The 27,046-nt window shown below is 43.8% G+C and overlaps 1 protein-coding gene across 3 annotated transcripts in view; it reads right to left on the reverse strand.

Annotated features, from left to right (window-relative positions):
* AGPS (alkylglycerone phosphate synthase) overlaps nucleotides 1–27,046 on the reverse strand; it is a 70,098-nt gene that overhangs the window by 33,741 nt on the left and 9,311 nt on the right. For 2 of the 3 annotated variants that reach the window (XM_081924297.1, XM_081924298.1), the window contains exons 2-3: nucleotides 2,911–3,000; nucleotides 362–452 (exon numbers count right to left, since the gene is read on the reverse strand). In XM_081924297.1, coding sequence (XP_081780423.1) covers nucleotides 362–452; nucleotides 2,911–3,000 — 181 coding nt within the window. Of the gene's footprint in view, nucleotides 1–361; nucleotides 453–2,910; nucleotides 3,001–16,209; nucleotides 16,474–27,046 lie in introns of those variants that run through there. The other variant, XM_081924296.1, reaches the window with a different exon arrangement.

Below are 27,046 nucleotides of genomic sequence, written 5' to 3' on the forward strand. Positions count from 1 at the left end.
ATATAAAATACAGAATCAAAACACTAAAAGTCTGTTGAAAGAAAAGGATTTTCAACCTGTGTTAAAAAGGAAGCAATGTAACATTACTAAGAAAGGTTACAGAGGAAAGAAACCTAATCAAATCAGATTAAATAAGGTACTTCATTTTTAGACACAGATTCACACTGAACCATATAGTAAGGAACCACAGGGCACCGGTAGCAAGCTTGGGAAAGGCCTCTGCCCAAGTTCTCGGATATCAGATAGTACAAAAAGGACAATGACGATGGATCAGAGGTTAAACCTTATTCCAACTGCATGCAAAGGAATCTTAGAAGTCACACTGAGTTATACCAAATTAGATGTTCATTTATATACTTACTCTAGAAGTACTTTTATGCTCCTGACTTCCGCTCATATATTTCTCCATCCAGTCTACTAAAAAAGGCAACACCGTACCACCTAGCCGATACCTGAATTCGAAAGTATTTTAGTCAGTTCTTTCTAGCCTGAAGCTAGTACAAATCTAGCATTTTATTTGTTCAAATATACACAAAGAGTATGTAATTTCTGGAAGGATGGGACTGAGGATCCAGGAAATTACAGATGTGTCAGTCTCGCCTATCCAACTAAGTTGCAAAGAGTTTTAATATGAGCCATTCTTAAGCAGAAAGAAGAATCAGCCTTGTGGGTGAAGTGCCAGAACGGCTTCTGCAAAGGAAAGTATCGCTCAACAGCCTTTCATAATCCCGAGTCAAATAAACACCCAATTTTGTACAGTTATATACCGTATTTTTCGCTCTATAACACGCACCCGACCATAACACGCACGTAGTTTTTAGAGGTGGAAAATCCGTAGGCATGCCACCCGTAGGCATTCCCCCCATAACACGCACAGACATTTCCCCTTACTTTCTAGGAGGAAAAAAGTGAGTGTTATGGTGCAAAAAATACGGTACTTCTGAATTGTCCAAATGCTTTTCGAAAGCCCATCAAAGATGAAGAAAACATAGTAGTAGGTGACAAGAATCCTATTACAGATAGCAGTTAATTAAAATCTTGAGCAGAGAGTAGGGTTGCTGTTTTTGGTAGTAACACAAAGTTTGGTATTAGGAACAGTGCTATTTAACTTATTCATAAATTATCTGGTGATTTGTGGCAAACTATTTGTTGCCTGAGAAGGTAGTTAACAGAGCAAAGTCTGAAGCATATTAAAGAGTTCCCACATATTTCTCTGGTCTGGGTAAATAAACAACAAAATGGCTGAATGGGACTGAAATAAAAAGCCACAATTGCATTCGTTCATGGCATGCTCACATTCAGAATATTGTGTACAGTTCAGGATGCCCCAAAGACAGCATCCAAAGAGAATTAGCGCAGAGCTGCCAATGGTATATACAGGACAAATCGGAAGTGGGAGCCTATTTCTTTCAAGTTTTCAGGGATTAATCTGCAGGGGAAGACACCTAAATTAGATTGAAAAATTAAACAGTAGCTGAAGAGAAGTTATTCCTTCAAAAACTAGAAGTCATCATATTAACTGACATCAAGTTTACTACAGGAGGAATTACAAATACTGTATTTCCAGAAAAGAAGAATCCAAGCGCTGCAGTACTTTAATAAAAGCGGTGTGGCTAAATTTTGAATACGGCATGAGGTTCTTTTGAAGAAAAGATGACTAGGAGACTACAGCTGGGGAAGAGAAGCCAAGACGAACAAGGGTTAGAACATCTTTCCTATACGGAAGAGCTGCAGCATTTGTGGCTTTTTAGTTCAGAAAAAAAGACACGGATGTCATTTTTAAAGATAAAAGTTATGCAAACTGAAGCAAGTGAATAGAAATAAGTTTGGCCTTCTCTAATACTAGACCTTTGGTTTACCCAATGAAATTAATTGGGCAATAGCCTCAGGATTCACAAAATGTGCAGGACACCTTTTACGTGCTCATGAAAGTCACCATCGCATGATCTGGCAACAGCCAGTGGATTAAATGGTTTTAGCAAAGTATTAGACAAATGAATTCAGGATTAGCAAACCAAAAAAGCTGATGAAAGTCACCTACGATGCGGCAACAGCCAGTGGCTTAAGTAGTTTTATAGAGGATGATTAGTCAAATTCATGGAGAAGTCTCCTCTCATAAAAAAGGTACGAGAACTGATGCCAAAAAAGCATCTCCATGTTCAGTGATCATCCTTGCCAAGTAGGGCAACCAGTATGGCAAAGTTATTGCCTTCTTGCCTTTCTTACAGGGTTTTTGGAAGCATCTATACAGCTGTTATAGGAAATGGGATGTTGGATGAGATGAGCTCTTGGTTTGATTCAGTAGGGTCCCTCTTACGTTCACATAAAGAATAATTAACTCATCTGTATACATAATAAGGGTAGGATTCCAACAAATCCTCTGGTGCTTGTAGTTAAGTAACCTGTGGCTCTACAGACATGACTGAAGCACAGCTCTCATTATCCATGACTTTTGGCCATGGTGGCCGGGGTGGATGGGAGCTGGAAGTCCAGCAGCAACTTGCATCTTGCCTCATGTAGGATGAAGCAACAGATGTGCATAAAGGGAATGGATCATCTATGGGATTGGAGTTATGCTGGGATGGGGGTCAGACAACGTCCCGAGTATCTGAGTCTGGGTGACAAAGCCAAGCCTCAAAAAACTACACACTAGTAGAAGTGACCACTCCAAAACCCGCCCCCCTCCCATTTCTACAAATCCACGCAACAATCAGGGTAATAGCTTTGGCTTTAGTCTGCCACCGATGAACTATTCACATAAAGGTAACCAACAGACCACATACCTGACAGGGGCAACCCACCCAAAAGCCAATGATATTACTTCACCTACTATTTAATATCCATTTCGTGCTTTTAAATCCCTCCTGCCCCCCATCCCTTAGAAATATTATGTATCTACAAGGATGTTACCTTTTCCCTGTGAATTCTGCTTGTCCCTTCTTATTGATGATGAATTTTGAGTCATTGTAACCCCATCCGTTCCACTTAAAAACTTCTTGCCTAAAAGGGAAAGGAGGATAAAAAGAATATGACTTGTTAGTTCACTGTGTTGTTTGCTCATTTTTGTCAACGTTATAATTCTAAGATACTGTCCATTCTGACGAAACATTACATCAGCTTGCATTATTATATAACTGATGTACAAAGCTGTATGTAGCCCCTTAGCTGCTTATAAACACTCCTTTTTGTTACATTAATGCTTCTGTATACCAAAAATGACAGCAATGCTTCTGAACACCAGTTGCTGGAAGCTGACGGAGAGAGACAGCGCTCTTGCGCTTGAAGGTTTCCCACAGGTCTGGATGCCACTCTTGCTTAATGTTCTTTATGTTCCTATGTTAATGACATTCTGAAGAAGGACATTATCCAGAACCTGATTTACTTAACGGAATACCCAGAGTTACGACATAGGTGTGTAGGTATGTTGACAAGTGACAGCTGAAACTGTGGAGCACCACATGCTATTGTTGTAAATGAAGGGAAGCTTTTTGTCAGCAACTTGCTCCCACAAATTAGAAGAGTCTTAAGAAGGGAACAGGTGAAGCTAGAATGAAATTTGTAGATGCAACATCTGTATCCCGAAGCGAGGCTAACTTTGCAACAGAGTGCTGGGTATATGCCAGGGATGAGGAACCTTTCAGTTTGAAGACTACATTTCCTTCTGGGCAGGCAAAACCGCAGGCACACGTGAGTGGAGCAATGAATATAAACTTTCCCTATGTACAGTAGACTAGCTTCTGCACAAATTCACACAACCCTCTCTCACCCACCATCCAGGAAACCAAGATGCATTATTGAAGTGCACAGACTCATTCCAGCCAGGCGGAAATCACTCTAGGAGGGTGTGAAGCAAGCATGATGAAAAATAAGGCTAGAAAAGTCTCAAGGGCCAGACCAAGGCCCCGAGGGCCACATTTGCCCCCAGAGCCTGAGTTTCCCACCCTTTAGGTGTGCAGAGAGACCTGTTGTGAGAATTTGCTAGAGCAAATGTTCAATAAAGGCAATCCTCACCTAGCTAAAATGAACTAGAATTGCAACTGTGTCTGGCGGTTTAACTTTGATAAGAATAAAACAAAAACTCAAGTGCACTACACATCTGGTGTGACAGTGACAGCTTGCTGATTCGATGTATTCCTCTACAGTGTTAAGAAAATCACCCCCAAAATGTTTCCACAGAACCATGCTTAGAAAAATTAAAACTGTGAGAACAGCATGTTAAAACAGGATGTTAAGTAATTCTAAAACACTCCTCCATCCAAAACATACAGCTTTATGATTTGCGCTGCCAATTTTAAAAGAGCACTAATATTTCTTTACAAAGCAACAAAACTTACAACATATGCACACACACACACACACACACCCATTTGAGAGAGGAGACACTCAGGGAAGAATGATCAAAGGGTCTGGAAAGATTATTTGTTCACAATCCAACAACAGATGTTATCAGGAAATGTTATAAAGAGGGAGCTATGGCACACAAAGCACCACCCACAAGGTGGCAATATTTCCATTTATTTGAATGAGACAGGCAATCCTTTTGTAAGATCTTCATATCAAAGCAAGCAGATATTACAAAAAAGCCATGTAACTAGTGTTCAACTTCATTCATCCGCAAAAGGTTAGAAAATGTCTTTCAGCCACATTAAATTTGTGTTTCTTACATGCCAATTGTCATTTGGATTTCATTTCTGGACCCTACCACTTTATACAGATTAAGTCAGGGAGTAGTGTTAGAAATTCATATATAAACTAGGTGCCAAATGGCTGCTTAAACCAAAGTTGCAATCGCCAAAACAAAATTTCTAGTTGCCATTTTGGGGCACAATGGCTTTAAAAACTTATTTTTCAAATGATGGACTGACTGGGATTGATTCTCAGTTAAAAATCTAGCTAGTTCAGATGACAACTGTGAGCTACATTAAGAGCTTTGAGAACTTAAAGAAGAAAAGTCACTTGATTCAGGGACAGTCCACATATATTTTGGCCTATTCAGACCTCTTTTCCTTCATGATGACTTCTGCTGAGGCTAAACAGAAAAAGCAAATTGATTCCAGAAATTCATTCTGATCGCGCAGATAAAATATAACTGATCCATTGATCCCCAGATAGTGGAAATGTCAGGCACCATCCTTGCATGATGGGCACCATTCATTCTGACATCAAGAATGCCCCCCCCCCCATTTGTCAAAATTTGCAGTGAAATTTGGGTCACCACAAATACATCTCATACTCTCTAGCCAGTCTGATGAAGCGGTTAGAATGTGGGACTAGAACCAGGCAGACAAAGCATTTGAAAGTCACTCAGCTAGGACACTCACTGAATGAACAGTCTCTCAGCCTAAGCTTCCTCACATGGTGGTTGTGAGGATAAAAATGGAGAGGGAGAAATATGTATTGGCCACCTTGAGCTCCTTGGAGGAAAGGTAGTCTATAAAGGTAATACTGAAAGGAATACTAAAAGAAAATAAATGAATGAATACTGCTCCAAGAAGCCATCCTATCTAAAGACATCTTCTTACCATATCCTTTTCAGAGATTTCCCCACTCTATTAATCGTGCCATTGAAGCTCACATTCCTAAATTAAAATATGTGACCGGCGTCCCCTAAGGTTTAAGGTACACATTGACAATTGACTTCAACTCTGGTGATGTTAGTGGGAAGCTGTCTGTTTGGGGGGGGAAATATGCATGGTTGAATTAGTAATCTAGCCAATGGAAATAATACAAAACAAATATGGAAATTGGAACAGATTGTTGTCTAGTCGTTTAGTCGTGTCCAACTCTTCGTGACCCCATGGGCCAGAGCACGCCAGGCACTCCTGTCTTCCACTGCCTCCCGCAGTTTGGTCAAACTCATGTTTCAAGAACAATACTAGTTAACTACCACAACTGTAATTTTAGATACATATATTTTTAGATAATTATTTGAGCAGGTTAATAGTTTTCAGTACCTTCATATCCCACCCCCAATCTTTAAAATCTAAATCATAGGTAAAATAGAGTTTCATGTAGAACTTCCCTCTACTCTCTGCAGGTGACTGGGCAGGCACACAAGGGAACTGCAAGGGGAAGGAGATGAAGGGGAAGTCCCATTGTTCAAGCAAAGTGCATCCTGCTGGCAGACAGATGTGTATACTATGGAATTGTTTGAGCTTAATATATAAATACAAGAATAAAATAAGGAGAGCTTTTAGAAGTTTCCACCCTTCAAATTGAGTATGTGCAGTATAGTTCCAGCTAAATCGAAAACAAACCATCACGGATTGCCTTCTGGACAGAGAAATACTGACTCCCATTAATTAATCTGAGAATTTCTAACCTACCCATGCAATGCATACAACCACAGTGGTGGTAGCTTAAAATAATTAACACCTCAATTCTCAAAAACACATTTAAAAGCACATAAAAACAAATTAATTTAAATGACATCCATTCCAAACACCCACACCAGCAGACTGAATGAACTTCCTTCCTCCTTGCTAATCCAAGTCATTTTCATAACTATCTTATTTATTTATCGTATTTATATCCCTTCATCCTTCCAAATGAGCTCAGGTTGGGAAACATGTCACTGATAAATTAATACACAATTAAAATACAGTGGTGCCCCGCAAGACGAATGCCTCGCAAAACGAAAAACCCGCAAGACGAAAGGGTTTTTCGGGTTTTGCGACGCTTCGCTAGACGATTTTCCCTATGGGCTTGCATCGCAAGACGAAAGCCCATAGGGAAATCTCGGGGACCTTTTTTAAAATGCTGGCGGTGGGGAGCAAAGCCTTTTCCCCCCCTCCGGACTTCAGAAGAGGTCCAGGAAGGCCGGCGGGGGCGAAAGGCTTTGCTCCCCACCGCCAGCATTTTAAAAGCGGTTCGGGATAGCAGGGAAGCGCTTCCCGCTATCCCGGACGGCTTTTGAAGGCAGGCAGGGGGGGGGCAAAGACTTTTGCCCCCCCGCCCGCCTTGGGAAGAGGTCCTGGACCTCTTCCCAAGGCGGGCGGGGGTTTTGCCCCCCCTGCCTGCCTAACCGGGGGCTTTTAAATCGCCCCGGGACTGTCGCCTCCCCCCGCCGCCTGGCATCGGAACCATGTCCCGAAGCCGGGCGGCCGGGCGGGAACGCCTCCCCCCGCCGCCCGGCTTCGGGGCATCGTCCCGATGCCGGGCGACGGGGCGAGAAAGCCTCCCCCCGCCGCCCGGCATCGGAACGATGTCCCGAAGCCCGGCGGCGGGGCGGGAAAGCCTGGGCGCGCTTGCAACTCTCCGCAAGGAGCGCGCTCCTTGCGGAGAGGTCCGCGCCTGTCCTGGACCTTTTCTGAAGGCAGGCGGGGGGCAAAAGTCTTTGTCCCCCCTGCCTGCCTTCCCAGGGGCTTTTAAATCGCCCCGGACAGCGGAGAAGTCCTCCGCTGTCCCGGGCGATTTTAAAATGCCGCCCGCCAGAAGAGGTCGGGGGAAGGCGGTTTCCATAGGAACGCATTAATTGATTTTCAATGCATTCCTATGGAAAACCGTGCATCGCAAGACGAAAAACTCGCAAGACGAAGAGACTTGCGGAACGAATTAATTTCGTCTTGCGAGGCACCACTGTATCTAAGCACATCTACCTATGAAAACAATTCCAAATTTGATGCCACCTTTATTTAAAAAGACACACAATTTCATGGTGTGTCTACCACCCACATCATTACTTGAATCTGATAACTATCATAAATGTGGATGTTACACCATAGCTTAACAGACAACTTATCACAGTGGTTCTCAAAAGGTGCGGTGCACCCCACTGGTGTAGCAGGAAAGGATGGCATGTGCAGGAGGAAGATTAAAGAATAATCAAAAAACATTTGAACACTCCAGTGTACTGTATAGTATCAAAATCACTTTCTTTATTTGCAGAATATGGATAGATATATTTTTTAAATGAGAGCATGAGCATCAAGTGATGCTGAAAGCAATCCTAGTTGTGATCCAGAATCACCATTCAGAGTACTGGAGAAGACTAGTTTAATTCAACGCCAGTAGCAGGTCTAAGCAGACCTCCAAAAAAGAAAGTTAGTCAACAATATGTGGATAGCTATCCAAGTCTCTGATTCACATGGACTGAAGATGAAAATGTCCCTCAATCTATGTGTCTGATCTGTGGTGAGAAGCTTTCCAATTCCAATATGGCCCCCAAACACATGAAAATGCAATGTTTCAGTATTTTCAAAGGCAGTTGGAACAGTGGAAATGCCGACGATCATATTTCGAAAAATGAGTAAAGTCTCAGGTAAGATGCAAATTATATCTTACCAACTGGCTGAATTGATTGCTCAACAGACAAAGCACATACAGCAGCTGAAAAACTGATTAAGCCTGTCTGTGGCTTGATTGTGAAAAATTTGTTTGATAAGGATGCTGAATAACAAGTTATGGAAATTCCTTTGTCTGGTGATAAAATTAACGGAAGAATAGTTAATGTCAACAAATACTGAGGCACATCTGTGAATTGCAGCAATACAGGACTGACACTGAATGAGGAGGAGGAAATGTCCTACATTTTGAGCGATCACAATTTGAAAATGAAACAGAAAGATGTCACTGAACTCTTTTTGGATATACAACCAGAAACAATATCCACAACTCTCTTGAAGAGCATTGGCTATTCTTCTATAACTCTCCATGATATATTGCCGTGAACAAACATTTACAACTCTAACAAATATGGAAGATCAGAAAAGAGAAAGAAGAAGAGGAGTTTGGATTTGATATCCCGCTTTATCACTACCCGAAGGAGTCTCAAAGCAGCTAACAGTCTCCTTTCCCTTCCTCCCCCACAACAAACACTCTGTGAGGTGAGTGAGGCTGAGAGACTCCAGAGAAGTGTGACTGGCCCAAGGTCACCCAGCAGCTGCATGCGGAGGAGCAGGGAAGCGAACCCAGTTCACCAGATTACGAGTCTACTGCTCTTAACCACTGCACCACAGAAAGGCTTCATTGTGTTGATAAGATGACGACAGTTCATTCGTCTCAAATTAGACCTACTATAACAGAGATTACCTGGAAAAAGAAAGCTCACACCTCTCACGGAGTACTTAAGATACGTATGCAAAAGGCACTATCTCTCAAATTTTTAGCAAAAAACAGTGCTGGAGGCTCAGGCCAAAGGCTGAAATATTATTATTATTATTAGTAGTAGTAGTAGTAGTAGTAGTAGTAGAAGAAGAATCAGAGTTGCAGAGCTGCAAGGGTCCTCAAGGGTCAAGCAACCATGACAGATGGCCATCCAACCTCTGCTTAAAAACCTCCAAGGAAGGGGATTCACAACCTCCCAAGGGAGTCCATTCCACTGTTAAATAGCCCTTACTATCAGAAAGTCATTCCTGATGTTTAGTTGGAAGCTCCTCCCTTACAACTTGCAGCCATTGGTTCAGGTCCTACCCTCCGGAGCAGGAGAAAACAATCTTGCTCCATCTTTCATGTGAAAGCCCTTTAGATACTTGAAGATGGCTGTTTAATTTCCTCTCTTCCAGGCTGAACATCCCCAATTCCCTCAACCATTCCTCATAAGCAGCATTTGAAATTTGCCAGAGGCATGTTGCACCTGGCTATCAGCCACTTGCGACCAAGTGAAGATGCCCGGGTGCCAGAATGGCACCTGATGCCTCCACCATGTGGAGGTGCATGCCTGGGTATCCCTGGAACTTGCCTGTTTTCACATGCTAACAACACATCCTGTAATATTCTATTTGTGATATTTTATCTGCACAGAGCAAATTTCAAGAATCAAGAAGTCGTGTTGAAAAATACAACTTTCAAGCCTCCTGGCCCCAAAATGGCAACTAGACATTCCGTTTTGGCGACTTCCAAATGGTTTAAGGAGCCACCTAACTGATATATCAGAGTTTATACTGTTCATAAGTCTTGGTTTGCAGAGTCTTGATCATCTTCGTCACTCTCCTCTGCACACATTCCAGCTTGTCAATGTCCTTAAATTGTGGTGTCCAGAATTAGACACAGTACTCCAGGTGTGGTCTGACCAAGGCAGAATTTGTTGTTTAGTTGTGTCTGACTCTTTGTGACCCCATGGACCAGAGCCCGCCAGGCAGAATAGAATGTTATTATTACTTCCCTTGATCTGAACATTAGACGTCTGCTGATGCAGCTTAGCATTAGCTTTTTTTGTTTGTTTTGCTGCTGCATCATACTTTTGACTCATGTTAAGCTTGTGTCTACTAAGACCCCTAGATCCTTTTCACATGTACTGCTAGTAAGCCAGGTGTCCCCCATCTTATATCTGTGCAGCTGGTTCTTCCTGTCTAAGTGAAGAGCCTTACATTTGTCCCTATTGAATTTCATTTTGTTAATTTGGGCCCAGTTCTCCAATCTGTTATGGTCATATTGAATACCGATTCTGTCTGCAGCTCCAGTTTGGTGTCATCTGCAAATGTGATGAGCATCCCCTCAATTCCTTTGTCCAAGTTCTTTATAAAGATGCTGAACAACAACAGGCCCAGGACAGAATCTTGTGGCACTCCACTTGTCACTTTTTTCCAGGATAAGGAACAGTTATTGAGCACTCTTTGGGATTGGTCAGTCAACCAGCTATAAATCCACCTAAGAGTTACCTCATCCAACCCACATTTTACCAGCTTCTCTACAAGAATATGATGGGGAACTTTGTCAAAAGCCTTACTGAAAGCAAGGTGCACAACATCCATAGCATTCCCATGATCCACCAGGCTTGTAGCTTTATCCAGAGAGAGAAGGAAAGAGATTCGTCTTGCATGACTTGTTTTTGAGAAACCTTGCTGGTTCTTAGTAATTACAGCATCCGTGAATCTCAATTCTTTTAAAGTAGCTAGGTGTGCCCTTTTATCTTGGGTTGCAGCTTATAATAATTTTTTTGCCGCCATCTCACACTTTTCCCCAATGTCCCAGGGCAGGTTACAACAATTAAGACAGTATCAAAAACTTAAACTGTAAACAACTTACAACCACAGAAATCTAGTGAGTTTCAGGACTTCCGGGGAGGCCTCATGGCTGGTTAGTCATCTCTGTCAAGACCCTTGGCAGAGATAATTAAGTGGTGATTAGTGATGGCTACTGTATCTTATTATATCCGAGGGACAAAGATAACAGGAATTAACTTCCAAATGTTCTGGAAGGATTACTCCCTGCCGTGCGCCCAAGAAATCTTTGAGGAACGTGGATGAGTGACGGGGGAATGGAAAAAACATAACCTTTCCCAAACCCCACAATAACTCTGGAGTTCAGTCCCTAGGGCAAAGACCAGCAAATTCTCCTTTCTTCAATTATTTTTGAAACTCCTATAAATCACTGATACTTTCTCTTGTTGGTTAAAATGTTCATTTGAAATATGATCTGACAGTTGGCTTAAGAGGAGATGCCATTAAGTAGCTGATAATGATTGAAGTAAGAAATGTGCTCTTGATACATACTGAAGAAAGTTTTTCAAACAGCTAAGAGATTCTCCAACTCTGAAAAAATTTCATCTTATTGTTTTCTATTTTTAATCCTCTGATGAATGTGTTGCTTGAAATGTGAAACTACATGGCTAAGACAATATGTACTTTGCTTCCATACAGCATCAAAAATTTGGCTACTAGAAACAATAACCGAGTACCAAGCCCATCCAAACTTAGTGGACCTCTAATATCACCCAAACAAAATATATGCAGCAGAACATTTTTCTTCTTTAAAGATTTGCAACAGAACCTACAGCCATTTTTTTAAAAAGTCTTTATGGGAGACTTTGAAAGTAAGGGACTTTCAAAAATACCAAACACTCAGTCTGAAGTTTCACTTGTAGTATAAATTAAGGGAGTCAATGAATGGATCTTGCCAACAATGTGATAATCTGAGTAGATGTACTGAAATCAGTGGACTTAAAACTGTCATGACTATCTTAGGACCATTTCTTCCAATGGGTTTGAGTATGACTTAGCATGACAACTCATTTGCCTAACGTGTAATGGGGGACCAAAAACACATTTCTTGCCAGCAGCTATGGAGTCTCAGTGTACTTTCTTGGGGTACTTTCTTGTTACAGCAAGCAGGACCCCTGACAGAGGCATGTGAATGTAGAAACACAGTAATAGAAGACACCAGTCCTCTTGCATGCCATGCCTGGTGCTGCTGAAATTTTCTGCTTTATGTCCCTGTTGGAAGTAAGCAGAAGAAAAGCAAATTACACACACCTGTTGCCTGTCATCATAAGACATAAGGCATGGAGATCTGGTTTTCCTGAACTAAGAACAGACATATTGATCTTAGTGCTATGAACCACAGCACTAAGAGATATGCCTCTGCTTCCTCTTTGATGGTAAAAGGAACCAGTATAGGCTTGTCAACTGCGGAGGTATAGTCTAATGGCCCACAGAGGTTGGCTTGGTTCTGGAACTGATCCACCAGCTGGGAATTTCCCTCCACCCCTTTGGAATGCCAATGGTTTCTCCTTCTCCACCAGGCAACCTCCAGCTGCAGAAAAAAGAGAAGTGTGTGTGTGCTTAAGAACGTTGTTGTTCTTATTTCTCACTTTCACATATGCCCAAGGTGATGTCCCAAATACATTAAAAACAGTAACAGAACAGCACAAAACTAACGAAAGATGAATTTACAAGAAATACAGAATGGACACCTACGCAGAAACCTATTCATCTAGCTAGAATTACTTATCGGAACAAGAATGTCGTTGTTTCCAAAAAAAGTGCATAAGGAAGGTACATGTCACATTTCAACTGGAGTGCCACTCCACAGAAGAGCCATAGCTCTCTGTTACTGTAGAGCAAGCTTTTGAGATCTTCAGAACTTGAAGGAGAAACGCTCCTGCAAGATGCAGTAACCTACTGGGTATATAAAGGTTAAGACAGGGCAAGTATACTGGGCTTGAGCTGCATAGGGTCACCACATTCTGCACTACCTGCGGCCTCGGGAACAACCTGAGCCCATCAATGCTGTCACACAAAAGCTTACTTAATCATAGGAACAAGTAGGAGTCAAAAACTGCTAATGACCTCCTTGCCTATGGGCTGATCTGCCTTGGGCAATTGGCTTCTCATGACTGAAGATAGTCAGTAGTACTTTAGATCAGTGTTTTTCAACCACTGTTCCGTGGCACACTAGTGTGCCGCGAGATGTTGCCTGGTGTGCCGTGGGAAAAATTGAAAAATTTGAAAGATTTAAAAATAAAGTATTTTATAATTTTTCATATTTCTGTTTTCTTACTATTTCATAATAAAGTAATTATAAAATACTTTCTTTGTGTTTATTTGATTCCTATTCAAGAGAATTACTTTATATATAGTCAATATAGGCACAGAGTTAATTTTTTTAACATTTTCTAATGGTGGTGTGCCTCGTGATTTTTTTTCACCCAAAAAAGGTTGAAAAACACTGCTTTAGATAGCAAGTCTGCTCCTGCCAGGGGCAAAGTGGGGGTTAAAGAGATCATGTGATAATATCTTAGCAGGACACATAATACTTAATGATAATGCACATCATTGTATACTGGGCTTTGCTGTCATTTAAGGTATGGTTTTTCTGTTCACTTAATCCCAGTCCTTTCACAGTGCAGCTACCCTACTCTTCTCTTGACACATTCCATGAACTCCTACTGCCCACCAGGAAACTCCCTTAACAAGCAAAGTAATTCACATTCTGTTTTGTAACCATTTTACCTCACAGTCTGAATATCCTTACCTAAATAAAAGGTTGATTTCTTAAGAAAAGGTATCGGGGGAGAGGGAGCTGTTGGCACTATGCACTGAGAGTAAATCTAGATAAAGTCAACAAGTTTCTTAAAGCCAAACAAGACAAGATGCTTGAGATTCATAAGTGGACATTCCACTGCTTAGAATTTCAGCAAATAGTAGCTGAAGGAGAATCCAATCCAGATCTGGGCCATGGCACTGTGGGAAGGAGGTTAAACCACTCTCCTTGCAACGCTTTCCCAATGAACTCTCCACAAAACACACTATTTCCCTGCGGGGAAATCTTATGCATACTGTATGTAATTTTAATTAAGAAAATTGTGCAGGAGAAAGAGTTACCACCCAACCTGGTAAGTGTTACAGTCACATTGCCCTGCTTGTTCACCAAAATTTAAACAGACAGGAGTTTTGACTACCTGGCTGTTCTACCCCATCCTGTTCATGTTCTATGGTGGTCTGTCAAGTATTAATTAGGAATAGTCATACCTCGAGTTGAACGCGCTTTGGGTTGAGCGCGTTCGAGTTGCGCTCTACGGCAACCCGGAGGTAACGGAGCACGTTACTTCCAGGTTTTGCCGCTCGCACATGTGCAGACACTCAAAATGACGTCACGCGCATGCGCGGAAGCGGCGAAACGCGGCATGAGCACGCTCAGACGCACCGTCGCGTCTTGTGTTCCGTTCAGGATGGGAACGGGGCTCCGGAACTGATCCCGTTCGCATCCCGAGGTACCACTGTACTAAATTTCAAGCATTCAAACAAGGAACTCAGGGTCTAACCAAGCAGCAGCTACTAATCAAGATGTCACTACTGTAGTGTCATATTAGTATAATCTTCAATAATGGAAATATGAAATACCAAATGCACTGTTAAGTTAAATAAATGCTGTCATAAATGGGTTTATTCTCTACAGGTTCATAGATATATACACTGCAAACACCCCACCCCACCCCCACATAACGCCTATTTAACTTGGTCTTCAAGACTTTCATGTAACAGAAATGGGGGAAACTGAATCTGAGCTACTTTTGACATTACCATCAACTGACTTGCCCACTCAACTTTTTTATTTCTTGTCCAACACAGGAAGGTGGGTGGGTGTGAGTGGGTGGGTGGTTCTTCCCCGCAGTATAATGCACAAGCTGTATCCTTATACAGTGGTACCTCGGGTTACATACCCCTCAGGTTACAGACACTGCTAACCCAGAAATAGTACCTCGGGCTAAGTACTTTGCTTCAGGATGAGAACAGAAATCGTGCGGCGGTGGCAGTGGGAGGCCCCATTAGCTAAAGTGGTACCTCAGGTTAAGAACGGACCTCCGGAACGAATTAAGTTCTTAACCCAAGGTACCACTGTATAGGGTTCATACCTTAGTGGGGACAGGTGTACAAGTTCTTTATTTGGACATGGCACCTGAAGCTCATAGCAACTTCTCAGGCACAGGAACCACTCGCCCACAGTGCCTCTATCCTGCCCGGATTCAAATGCAGCTTATATTTCCTTATCCATCTCGCCACTGCTTTCATGCAGATTCCAATGCTCTCTCCCAAGTCAAATGTTATGGAGAAATAGAACTGTGTGTCATCAGCATGCTGCTGGCACCTTGTTTCCAAACTCCTAATGATTATTCCTGGCAGCTTCATATAGGTGTTGAACAATGGAGTTAAAATAGTGCCTTGCAGCACCTCATAACGTAACCTCCAGAAGCCTGAAAAGTACTTTCCCAGTCCCACTCTCCTTAGTCCCAGAAGCAGAACCAAAATCATTGTAACACAGTGCTCCAAATTCCCATTCTTGAGCCAGTCAAGGAAGATACCATGGTTGATGGTCTCAAAAGCCATAGATCAAGAAGCAGGATCAAGCTCACACACACCCTCTCCCACCCACTGCAAATATCCTTTAGGAAGACCAAGGGCAACTCAGTCCCATGACCAGACCTGAACCCAGATTAGAACAGATCTAAATAATCCGCTATCAAAACATGCTTGCGGCTGCCCCTTCATCCTCCAAAAGGGTGTATTTGTTACTGGTCAACAGTTGTTCCAGTCTAAGGTGTTCAAAGTCAGTTTCTTTAGGAGAAGCCACACACCTACGTTTTTCAAGACATCAGAGACCATTCCCCCCGCAAGCTATGAAGCATTAACCATGCTCTGGACCCAACCAATCAGACCCTGTCGGCTAGATTTAATAACCCAGGCACTGGCCCAGGGCCTACATATGATCTCCTAATTCAGATGTTATGGAGAAATGAGACTTGAGTCTGCCCCCAAACTCTCTTTTCGAATTAAATGAGGCCAAAGGGAGGAATAGCGGGAAGCGGCATCGGCTTTTTCCTGCTTCTCCGTCCCCTTCTTCTTGCAAGGAAAGCACCGGCTTCGGGCCCTTTCCGCGAGGGGCGGCGGGGCGAGGCCTTGCTCCCCGTCTCGGGAAGCCCCCGTCCAGCTGGCGTCCCACCGGGGAGGAAGCGCCCTCGCCCAGGCTTCCCCCGCCGCCCCACCCGCTTACCGCCTCTTGGGGAAGGTGCTCGGCTGAGGGCGAGCCGGCGCCGGCGCCGCCCGCCCTCGGCACTGGGCAGCGGACAGGTGCACCTCCGGCGGCCCGCTCCTCAGGTGGCCCGAGAGGATCCGCAGCCTCCGGTGCGCAGCCGACGGGGAAGCGCCGCTCTTGCCGCCTGCCGGCCCTTCTGCCGCCGCCATCGCGCTTCCGCGTTGAGCCGTCAGCGTCAGGGTGAAAGGTCGAACACGGCGGCCCGCGGCAGTTATAGGCTGTCACGCCGCGCGGCGCGCGTGCGCGACCCCGCCCCCTCCCCCCGCCCAAATTATCCGTTGAGCCTGTTTAGGAGAGCGGGAAAACGATAGGAACCCGCAAGCGGTGGCTCCGCCCATCTCCCCTTCTGGCTCCTCCCCCTGCTTAACGTTGGAATCTTGGCCCTGGCCTATCAGCGACCCAGGCAAGTCAAACCCTCCTGCAAAACCTCACCTGTACGAGAGGTATCGCCCTGATTGGGCAGCCTTGGTGGCATTATAGAACTGTCAAGTTGGAAGGGATCCTGTGGGTCATCTAGTCCAACCCCCTGCAATGCAGGAATATGCAGCTGGCACATACAGGGATTGAACCTGCCACCTTGGTGTTAAATCAGCACCCGCTCTAACCAAAGAGCTATCCAGGAATGCTTATGGCCGGCACAATTTATTAAGGCGCAGGGCCAGCTCACCCATGAGGCAAAGTGAGTTGGCCACCTCAGGCGGCAGGATCCATGGAGCGGGGCAGATCCCAATGTATATCACATAGAATCATAGAGTTGTAGAGCTGGGGGAGCCCAGGGTCATCTAGTCCAACCCCACAGGAATCTCGACATCCCGTTTGAAACCACATCTGCTGTGCTTTGGCAAGTTGTGATAGCAGTTTGATTGCTGCAGTCGACAATCAACAAAAACGATTTGTGAAGCAACTTCTCTTGATTTAACTGTCTTTTGTTTCCACAGCCGGAGGCTGCCCCTCAGGGACACAGCCGTTTGCAGTGAACAGTTGCTGCACACAAGAATGTTTTAAGTTTCTAGAATAAACTCTTTTGTATAAACTATCCAACCCCTTCCTTATAACACTTATGTCAATTGAATTAAAAAAAGATTCATATTCCTTATAGCCCCAAATCTCAGATTACGTCTGTTTTGTTTGATATGCAAAAGCAGAGAAGAAATAGCTAAATTTATCACCAAATGATTTTAGGCAGACCAACCAAATATTATTCCCCCTTTGCTCCTGTTTCACCCAGCCCTTCTTCACTGGCAGGGAGGCTGGGCAGAGGAGGCTGCAATTTTGTAGTTTGCCTCAGGCATCAAAATATCTGAGCCGACCCTGTTAAGTAAGACGTTGGTTTTTGGTGGACATGGGTCTTAGTTTGTCAGGTGCTCTCTATGGTGGTGCTGTGGGTTAAACCACAGAGCCTAGGGCTTGCCGACCAGTACCGCTCCGGCGGGAAGGTAAACAGCATTTCCATGCTCTGCTCTGGTTCGCCAGAAGCGGCTTAGTCATGCTGGCCACATGACCCGGAAGCTGTACGCCGGCTCCCTCGGCCAATAAAGCGAGATGAGCGCCGCAACCAGAGTCGTCCGCGACTGGACCTAACGGTCAGGGGTACCTTTACCTTTATGGTTTGGGGAATTTTTATTTGTATTTTTAAAATGCTTTTGCAGTGGGGTTCACATTTCCTCTCAAATTAATTTTATTTCCTCTCAAACATCATTTTCAATAAAACAAAATAGGGTGGTTTTCAGAAGTTTAGAGTAAAAAATAGCATGTGACAGTACGTAATCAAAATCATCATTGAAATCATTAGAAACTGACTTCATAAAAATGGTAGCAGCTAACATCTATAAAATCCTAGGTTAATCGAAAAGCGTTTTAAGGTCAGTTTAAAGGTAAGCACAAAGAACATGGTTCCAAAGATGTGCAAGCACTACTGAATAGGCCCGTTGCTCTGGCCAAGATGAAAAATCCTGAGGGCAGGGCACAGAGTAGATGCTCCCAAGCCCATTTCAGGGCCTGGCTCATAATAACCTGGCATTTTTTAAATAACCTGGCATCCAAAGCAAGGGAGGAACAGTCAAAAGCAACACTTTAAATTGAGCTGGGAAAGTAATAGGTAGTTGCCTATGCAACTGGAACAATATGGATGTAATATAGTCATTATACTTGACTTCAAAAAGCATTTGGCTGCCAGCATTCTGTGTTGCAATTGCAGTATTTTTAGATCAAAGAGGATAACCTCTGGATAACTGCCGTGTCAGCTCACTTTCAAGCAGTGATCGTTTATTCCAGCAGTAAATTCAAGATAAACTCATCTCCATTAATGTCTGCATTGCTAACTCTGATGCTCCGCTCTGTACTGACAAGTGAAGACAGTACAGTGCTTTAAAACCACTGCTTTTTTTAAGAAGATGGGGATGTATTTGCACTTGTTGCTTCGAATTCTTTTGAGCAGTGCGTCCAAATCAGGTTATGCCCTCCAAAGTAGGGCACTATGGGGAACAGCTGTCGTACCAGTGAGAAAGTGATGCTCCCACTGATACTGTTTCCTTAGGTTCCACTCCCAAACAGGAACCCAGCAGCAGACTTAATGACTATAAAGAATAGCCCCAAACATTCTCACGGGTAAAACTGGCGTGGACCCCATCCACAAGGTCAGCCCATTAAACGTTGGAATTACAGCTTGTTAAACAACTTGAGAGCTTACGGCATCTTTAACCTGTAAATGAAGCAGCGCAGATTTGGGAGGGAGACAGCGCTGAGAATTCTTATTGATGGACAACAACGTGTCTTAAACTGTGTTCCAGCAGGCGAATGGACATAATGATTTCTTTAATATGAGAGGAGATATGCACCGGCGACTGAAGATATTTTGAGAGGTTAAGATCGGAATTTGGAAACGGGCATAACAACAGCGAAGAAAAAAGCGCGGGGGGGGGGGGGGAATGTGTGAGACAATTTCTCCAGACATCCAGAACGTGGGAAGCCCCTCTGAAACGTTCTTTAATTTGAAATGTAATTTGGTCTTATCTGTTTGTATTGCTATCAATTTGGGATGTATATATTTATTTATTTAGAGAGAGTGGAGAAGGCGGTACCCTTGGTGGAGGGCGGCAGACCACCACCTGATGCTGAGAGTGCCCCCTCAAGTAGCTCTAGTGTTGGCAGCAAGACTAGATCAATTGTTGCTGTTGGCACAACTCGTGAGATGTGGGGGTTGGGGTGAAGCAGTTGGTGGGCAATGTGTCCAGTGGCATTAGAGATGCTGCAAATATTTGGTCCTCCGCTGAGCTCAGGCACTTTCTGCTGGCTGTTGTCAGTATCAGTCAACACTGAGCTGGGTTTGGATGCAGCATATTGTAAGCTATGGTTTTCCCAGTAGTGATGTATGGAAGTGAAAGCTGGACCATAAAGAAGGCTGATCGCCAAAGAATTGATGTTTTTGAATTATGGTGCTGGAGGAGACTCTTGAGAGTCCCATGGACTGCAAGAAGATCAAACCTATCCATTCTGAATGAAATCAGCCCTGAGTGCTCACTGGAAGGACAGATCGTGAAGCTGAGGCTCCAATACTTTGGCCACCTCATGAGAAGAGAAGATTCCCTGGAAAAGACCCTGATGTTGGGAAAGATGGAGGCCACAAGGAGAAGGGGATGACAGAGGATGAGATGGTTGGACAGTGTTCTCGAAGCTACAGACATGAGTCTGACCAAACTGCGGGAGGCAGTGGAAGACAGGAGTGCCTGGCGTGCTCTGGTCCATGGGGTCACAAAGAGTCGGACACAACTAAACGACTAAACAACAATATTGTTGGCAGCCACTAAGCATACTGGATTGATTTAGTTTGGATTGCTGTGCCTGTATCACACTCGTTGTTTGCTCTGGTTTGACCTGCGTGCCTAGCTCTCTTGAGAAATTAAAGCGCGTGCACACACACACAATTATTATTAAAAGATTTCATTTCCACTTCTAACTACCTTGCTAAACAAAGTGTTATGAAATTTTCATGTAGTAATCCTTAATTAAAACCATTGCCCACTCCCTGAATGAAAACATTCTTAAACCCACAGAAGGATTGTCAGAATGGACATGAAAGTACACTACAATAAACAATACCCATAAGCTGTATTTACATGGTGATGCAATGACTTGATGTAAATATAATCCTTATGGTGAAATTAGGCGGAGAGTTCGTTTGAATGAGGATTGCAAGAAATTGTACAGCCAACACCTTGGGATGAAGATAAAGCTTGTATTTTCATCCAGATGGGCACATACTACCTTGAATAACTACTTGGTCTCATAATGGTTGGCTGGTTATGTAGGCTGCAATCCTTCACTCATCAGTATTTACCAGTAGGATATATTTCTGAGTACGTGTAGTTGGATTGCACTGTTAGTTTATTAACTTTTTCTAAAAAGGACTCAAGGGCTATCCATTCTCTCAAGCCTTTCACTTCTTTATTTACTTGGGGATTTTCTTTTGTTGTCTTGAATTCATTGGTCTTCTGCAGATTTCCTCAAAATATAAACTTATCACAAAGCTATTAGAAGCCTCCTGTTTTTTTTTTAAAAAAGGTTTATCAGAGTTTCAAAGCAGAAGTGTCCTTTTTGAAATATGATGTTGCAAATAAGAGTTCAGAATGCTACCAGGAATCCATCCTGAATTCTAATAAGTTATAATTTAAGTGTTATGTTTCCAAGGGGTTGCTCGTGAGCAAGCAGGCCAATATCTCCCTGGCTGGCTGCGAATACCTGGCTGGGCTGCCAAAGTAAACTTTATCTGTCCGGAGCTCCACTCACCCGTGGCTGACTCGCTGGGAGAATCCGTGAGTGGGCGTTTCTTAAACTTCCCCCAACAGAGAAGCTCCTTTATGCCCAGTCTGCGCCTGCCCTCTCTGCGCGAATGCCTTCTGCCCAACGAGGGCGTGGCAGCGGAGAACCCCTTCCCTCCTCGCTTCTCCCAGGCAGGGAGTCCTGGGACCGCCTCGCCACTTCCGACTCCTGCACCTCCTCTCCACTGGAGGTGCGTTTATTCTCTTCCCCAGAAGATGAGCTACTTCTCCCGATCCCTGGAGGCTCTCTATAATCCACCTGCCTTTGGCTCTCTCTCTCTCCGGCACTGATGGCAGTTCCCTGACACTAAGTTTGTTCACCAACTTCACCTTTCGCCTTGGGGAACATTTTGAGAAGAACAGAAATCAGCAGTCTAGATCACTAACAACATTTGTTTTCACTGGATGTAGTGAGGACACAAAGGCCATAAAATCTTGGCTCAAGGGTGGGGTCACGATTATCTAAAAATGATTCTAGTAAGTAAGGTAAAGGTAAAGGTACCCCTGCCCGTACGGGCCAGTCTTGACAGACTCTGGGGTTGTGCGCCCATCTCACTTAAGAGGCCAGGGGCCAGCGCTGTCCGGAGACACTTCCGGGTCACGTGGCCAGCGTGACATCGCTGCTTTGGCGAGCCAGAGCCGCACACGGAAACGCCGTTTACCTTCCCGCTGGTAAGCGGTCCCTATTTATCTACTTGCACCCGGAGGTGCTTTTGAACTGCTAGGTTGGCAGGCGCTGGGACCGAGCAGCGGGAGCGCACCCCGCCGCAGGGATTCGAACCGCCGACCTTTTGATCGGCAAGTCCTAGGCGCTGAGGCTTTAACCCACAGCGCCACCTGCGTCCCATTCTAGTAAGTAGACAACCCTAATAAAGGAAAAGCATGAAAGACAAACTTCTGCATTTCACAACCTAGTAAGTCAATGCCTGTTTACGCTTATTTGTTACTTATTACGTATAATGATTTTAAAGAATCATAGAATTGGAAAGGAGAAAACCAGAGGCCTTTCTCCTGGGTATGGTCGGCCAATTGGTGTTAAAGAAGGATAGGACTTTTTTCATGTATGCTACAACAGCAGCAAGAATACTTATTGCAAAGTATTGGAAGACAGAAGAACTACCCACCGTGGAAGAATGGCAGATGAAAGTTATAGACTATATGGGACTGGCAGAGATGACTGGCAGAATCCGAGAACAGAGGAAAGAGACTGCGGAAGAAGACTGGAAGAAATTTAAAGATTATCTTAAGAAATATTGTAAAATTATTGAATGTTAAGATGATGCCGGTTCTGAAATTAAGGGGTTGCTAGCTGAAATCATTATGTAATATGGAAAGAATTTTTAAGAAGTTTAATTAAAACTAAGGGAAGGATTTGTTGAAGATAAACTAATTAGAGAATGGAATGCAGTAAGGAGAGGTACGAGGAGGTCGGGAAAGTTTTTTTCACGATTATAAGGGAATGAAATTATACATGTGATTTTTGTTTGTTTTTTCGATTTTTCTTTTTTATATGTACTGTTGATTTTATTTTTTGTGTCTTTTTTGTGTGATTTTTGTGTCTTATAAAACTTGTGAAAATGCTAATAAATATCTTATAAAAAAAAAAGGAAAGGACCACAAGGACCATCTAGTCCAACCCCTTGCAATGCAGGAAGCTTTTGCCCAACATGGGGCTCAAACCCACAGCCCCGAGATTAAGGGTCTCATGCTCTACCAAGTGAGCTATGCATCACTGTATTTTTCCCTTACCATGTTCTGTCCTTCCATTTTGAAATGTTTTATTTTAAAAACCTAAGCTGTTAGTATAATAAAGAAGCTTTAAGCGGTTTGTTCCAACCTTGAAGATAACAGTTCCAAGTTAAGCTAGGAAAATATATTAGCGACTACACAGCAAAAATCATACCTTTGTGTGTGCCCGTGCAAGTTTATGTATGGTTTTTCCTTTCCGGAGGCTGAAAAATGGTAAGTCAAACTTTGCTAGGGGTTGTGAGGTGTGAAGAAGCCGGAAATGTTGTGATGCAAGGAATCTGGGCTTTGATGCTTTCTCTATGTAATGGATTGTGTTCCCATGCATGTAAAGAGGAAAATCTAGAGATATTTTTGATACACAGAACCTGAATTTTGGGGGTGGATGCTACTGCTTTGGAACATTTTAGCGTTCTGGATTCTGTGGAATAGGTCTCCACCCCATATTGCTATAAAAGCTGTTCTCTCACACCTCTAATTTAGAGAAGGCTACACAGTAATATTTTGAGAAGAACAGAGATTAACAATCTGGATCACCAACGACATGCTTTCACTGGAACACAATGTAAAAGGTAAAAAAGGCAAATGGAAAAGGATACTTGGACAGTTAAGTCCTGTCAAAGGCAACTATGGGGTTGTGGTGCTCATCTCGCTTTCAGGCCAAGGGAGCTGGCGTTTGTCCACAGACAGCTTTTCAGGTCATGTGGCCAGCATGACTAAGCCACTTCTGGTCCAACGGAACACTGTGACGTAAACCAGAGCGTACGGAAACGTCGTTTACCTTCCTGCCACGGCAGTACCTATTTATCTACTTGCACTGGTGTGCTTTGACCTTCCAAAAGAATGTGTAGCCTCCTTTTTCTTCTATCCGTTGTCCCTCACCTGCTCTTTGAGTCTCTTGAAGCGCAGCAATATCGATGTTAAAATGTCACAGCTCTCTTGCAATGATGACAATTCTGCATTCAGGACACTCGCTATCTGACAAAGTCCGAATATTCCGTGTTCCACAAGTTCAGTTGTCTTTTACGACCACTGGGTGGTGACCCTACTGGGCGCGGTAATCCAGTCAGGGGAAAAGGGAGGCAGACTATGTTTAGGGCACCTTTTCTAGCCCCTCCCCTTTTCAGAGTTAGCAGAGTGGATCCTAAAAAGGGCTGCTCAGCCATGGATACAGCTGCCAAGCTGCTCAACTGCCTCGTTCCTTGAGTCAGAACGACTGAATCTGTATCCGCTGCCCATGTGCCGGTTCATGACTAGGGGCTTCCAGATTTCACGATCCTGCCCCCATTGTCATTTGTTGATTGCCATGGGACTTTTGGGGTTTGGGTTTGGGATGGGTTTTTGGAAGATGCCTGTGCGTGAATTTGTTTTATGTGTGTAGATCAGTGCACGCTGACCAACACAGAGTCTTCGCAGTAGGGCTCTGTTCCGATGGCATGAGAAGTCACGACGACTGGTAGATTCTTATCTGTTGCAGCCTTCATCCGCCTTCACAGCCATTGTAACATACCGCTTGTTATCATCTGCCTGTTCTGCCGCTGAGGACTTCTTGGATCATTCTTTGTCTAGCTCCTTCCCTTTGACCTTATTGCTTTGGGTGACCCTGCTGGGAGTACAAGATTCCTGATGGCTTCACTCACAAGGGACATAGGAATGTGCAAGCCCACTCACCACGACAAGGTGATGATCCAGCGAGTGAGACACAATACGTAGGGAGGAACCAAAGGCATCAAATCCTGGTTCAAAAACGGGATCTTCCACACATCTAATTCAAGAAGAGAGCATGTGTGCTGAAGAATCATGTCTCAAGCAAATAGCTCTGGGTAACCAACCTAGTTTCACTGGTATTAATGAAACTGGAGCATTGATTCCAATCTACAGCAACCTGAAGGAACACCTAATTTTACCACAAAAAAAGATTATATCAAGCCATTGCACCATTAGATGTTTCCAGTAACAGTCCCCAGTATTAATTTTAATGATTTCAAGATAGTCACTCCTCATATACAATGCAAAGGAGCTGCCTTTGACATTCAAAGCCTATGTGAGAAATACTGCTGCCATAAATCACAATATAGAGTTTGTTTGTTCTCCTTTGGTCATCCATCCTCAGCCTTTCTGAGATAAGCTCCTTCTCAGGTTTCTAGCCTGGCTGTTGCTGCTCAGGAAAACACAGCAGAGTCTTCCTCAAACTGTTTTGGTCATAAAGGAAAGAAGGCAGCAGCAGTTAAGAGGAGAGTCGGTGGCCCTATTCCTGACTGCAACCCTTGCCCTCTCACACAATCTCTTTCTTTCTGTCCATCTCTAAAAGCCAGGATGCCTCTGGAACCTCCACTTGGTTTATTTGTGTCTGTTTTTCCTTCCTCAAAAAGACAACCCATTTACAATGAAGCAGAATTGTATAGGGAGCGTAGGCTCCCATGGGATCCCAATGCAATAAACTTCTGCTGGTTTTTTAAAAACAAAACAGTGAAGGCAGTCAGCAGTGACGGAAACAATGGAATGCCAGGAGTGCAGACAATAATGCTGGAGAATAGAAGAACATCTTGTGTTTTAAGAATTCTAAGGTCTCAAATATAGAATAAATATTAATTAATGCTGACATATCTAAATATACTGTAAACCATGTGTCTGAAATTAGTACAGGAGAGCAATCCTTAAGCCATTTTGGCTCTCCCAATGACCTCAAATATTCCTCTGCGGTAAGGAAGGCAAATGGGGAAAACTTTCCCATTATCTTTTTGCCAACAAATCCTGTCTTAAGGGCTTATTTGTGTATTAGTGGGGTGCTGTGGGTTAAACCACAGAGCCTAAGACTTGCCAATCAGAAGGTTTGAATCCCCGTGACGGAGTGAGCTCCCGTTGCTCGGTTCCTGCTCCTGCCAACCTAGCAGTTCAAAAGCACATCAAAGTGCAAGTAGATAAATAGGTACCGCTCCGGCGGGAAGGTAAATGGCATTTCCGTGCCATGCTCTGGTTTGCCAGAAGTAGCTTAGTCATGCTGGCCACATGACCCGGAAGCTGTACGCCAGCTCCCTCGGCCAATAAAGCGAGATGAGCGCCGCAACCCCAGAGTCGGTCACGACTGGACCTAATGGTCAGGGGTCCCTTTACCTTTAGGGTGAGCCTATGACCTGGATTCAGGAACTAAAGTATTAACCATCACGAAAGAATGGTCAGACTGCCCAAGTAATGCAATCAGCAACCATTATCAGGTATCCTGGCAGGCACGATTTCTGCTGTAGACCGCCTCCTATGATGTACGTATGATGAATTTGAGGTGGTCTTTGGCTAAGGGGGTTGAGCAATGTCAAAAGTCTTTAAAAGGTTCCTGCATACTTTTGTTCAGGGTCTCTCTCTCCTTGGAAGGAGAGGAGGGGACTCTGCTGCAACAGAAAAAATAAATATCTGCCTTGCTTCCCACTGCATCCTGCCTCCATCCATTCATCTCTGGCCGATCGTGGACTTAGGGGACTCAGAGTCCCATGGGGAGTTGGGCAGCAAAAGCCAAACCCCAATTTTTTATATCACTTGCAAGGAGGAAGAGGAACAGATGGTCCAGAACGAAGCCCTTAGAAATGAACATTGAAGTCAAGCTCTTTGTTATTATAGGCACCCACAATAAAAGTGTTAAGTTGTTGGCGAACATATCAGATGCCACAGCAATTCTTCCAAAGCAGCTCTTTATTTGTAAGCTGGAACAGAACTGAACTGAGGAGCTCAGTCAGCCTGCTTATATAGAGCTCCAGAACAATTGTAACAGTTGCAACTTTCTAAATCTATCCAATCACTGAATGTCACTTTTCGATCCTTCATTTGCATACAAACTATCCAATCACTGAACGTCACTTTCAATCCTTCATTTGCATAACTATCTACAGTATCCCCCTGCTGGCCCAGGGTGAGAACATCAGTACATAACAAAAAGTGCTGTCTGGAGGGGGCCTTGGAGAAGAAGCAGGAAGTAAAGCCTGAGAGAGGACAATCTACAGGCAGCTACTCAATAAGGAATGAGTAAGGGAAGAATAGCTTGCCTTTCTGTCTGTTGCCCCAAGCTGGTTCAGGTAAGTTATTACACTTGTTCACCTCAACAAAAGTCCCTTCAGCAATTGGTCCCTTCAGGTGCCATAATGTATGAAGTTGCTTTCACAAGGAAATTAAGGCCCATCCTATGCATGGAGTGTGCCAGACTGTAACCTTTTCTTAAATCTGGGCCTCCCACAATAGGTTTG

The sequence above is a fragment of the Podarcis melisellensis genome (assembly GCF_964234715.1).
Source record: "Podarcis melisellensis genome assembly, chromosome: 1".
In the NCBI taxonomy this organism is placed as follows: Eukaryota; Metazoa; Chordata; class Lepidosauria; order Squamata; family Lacertidae; genus Podarcis; species Podarcis melisellensis.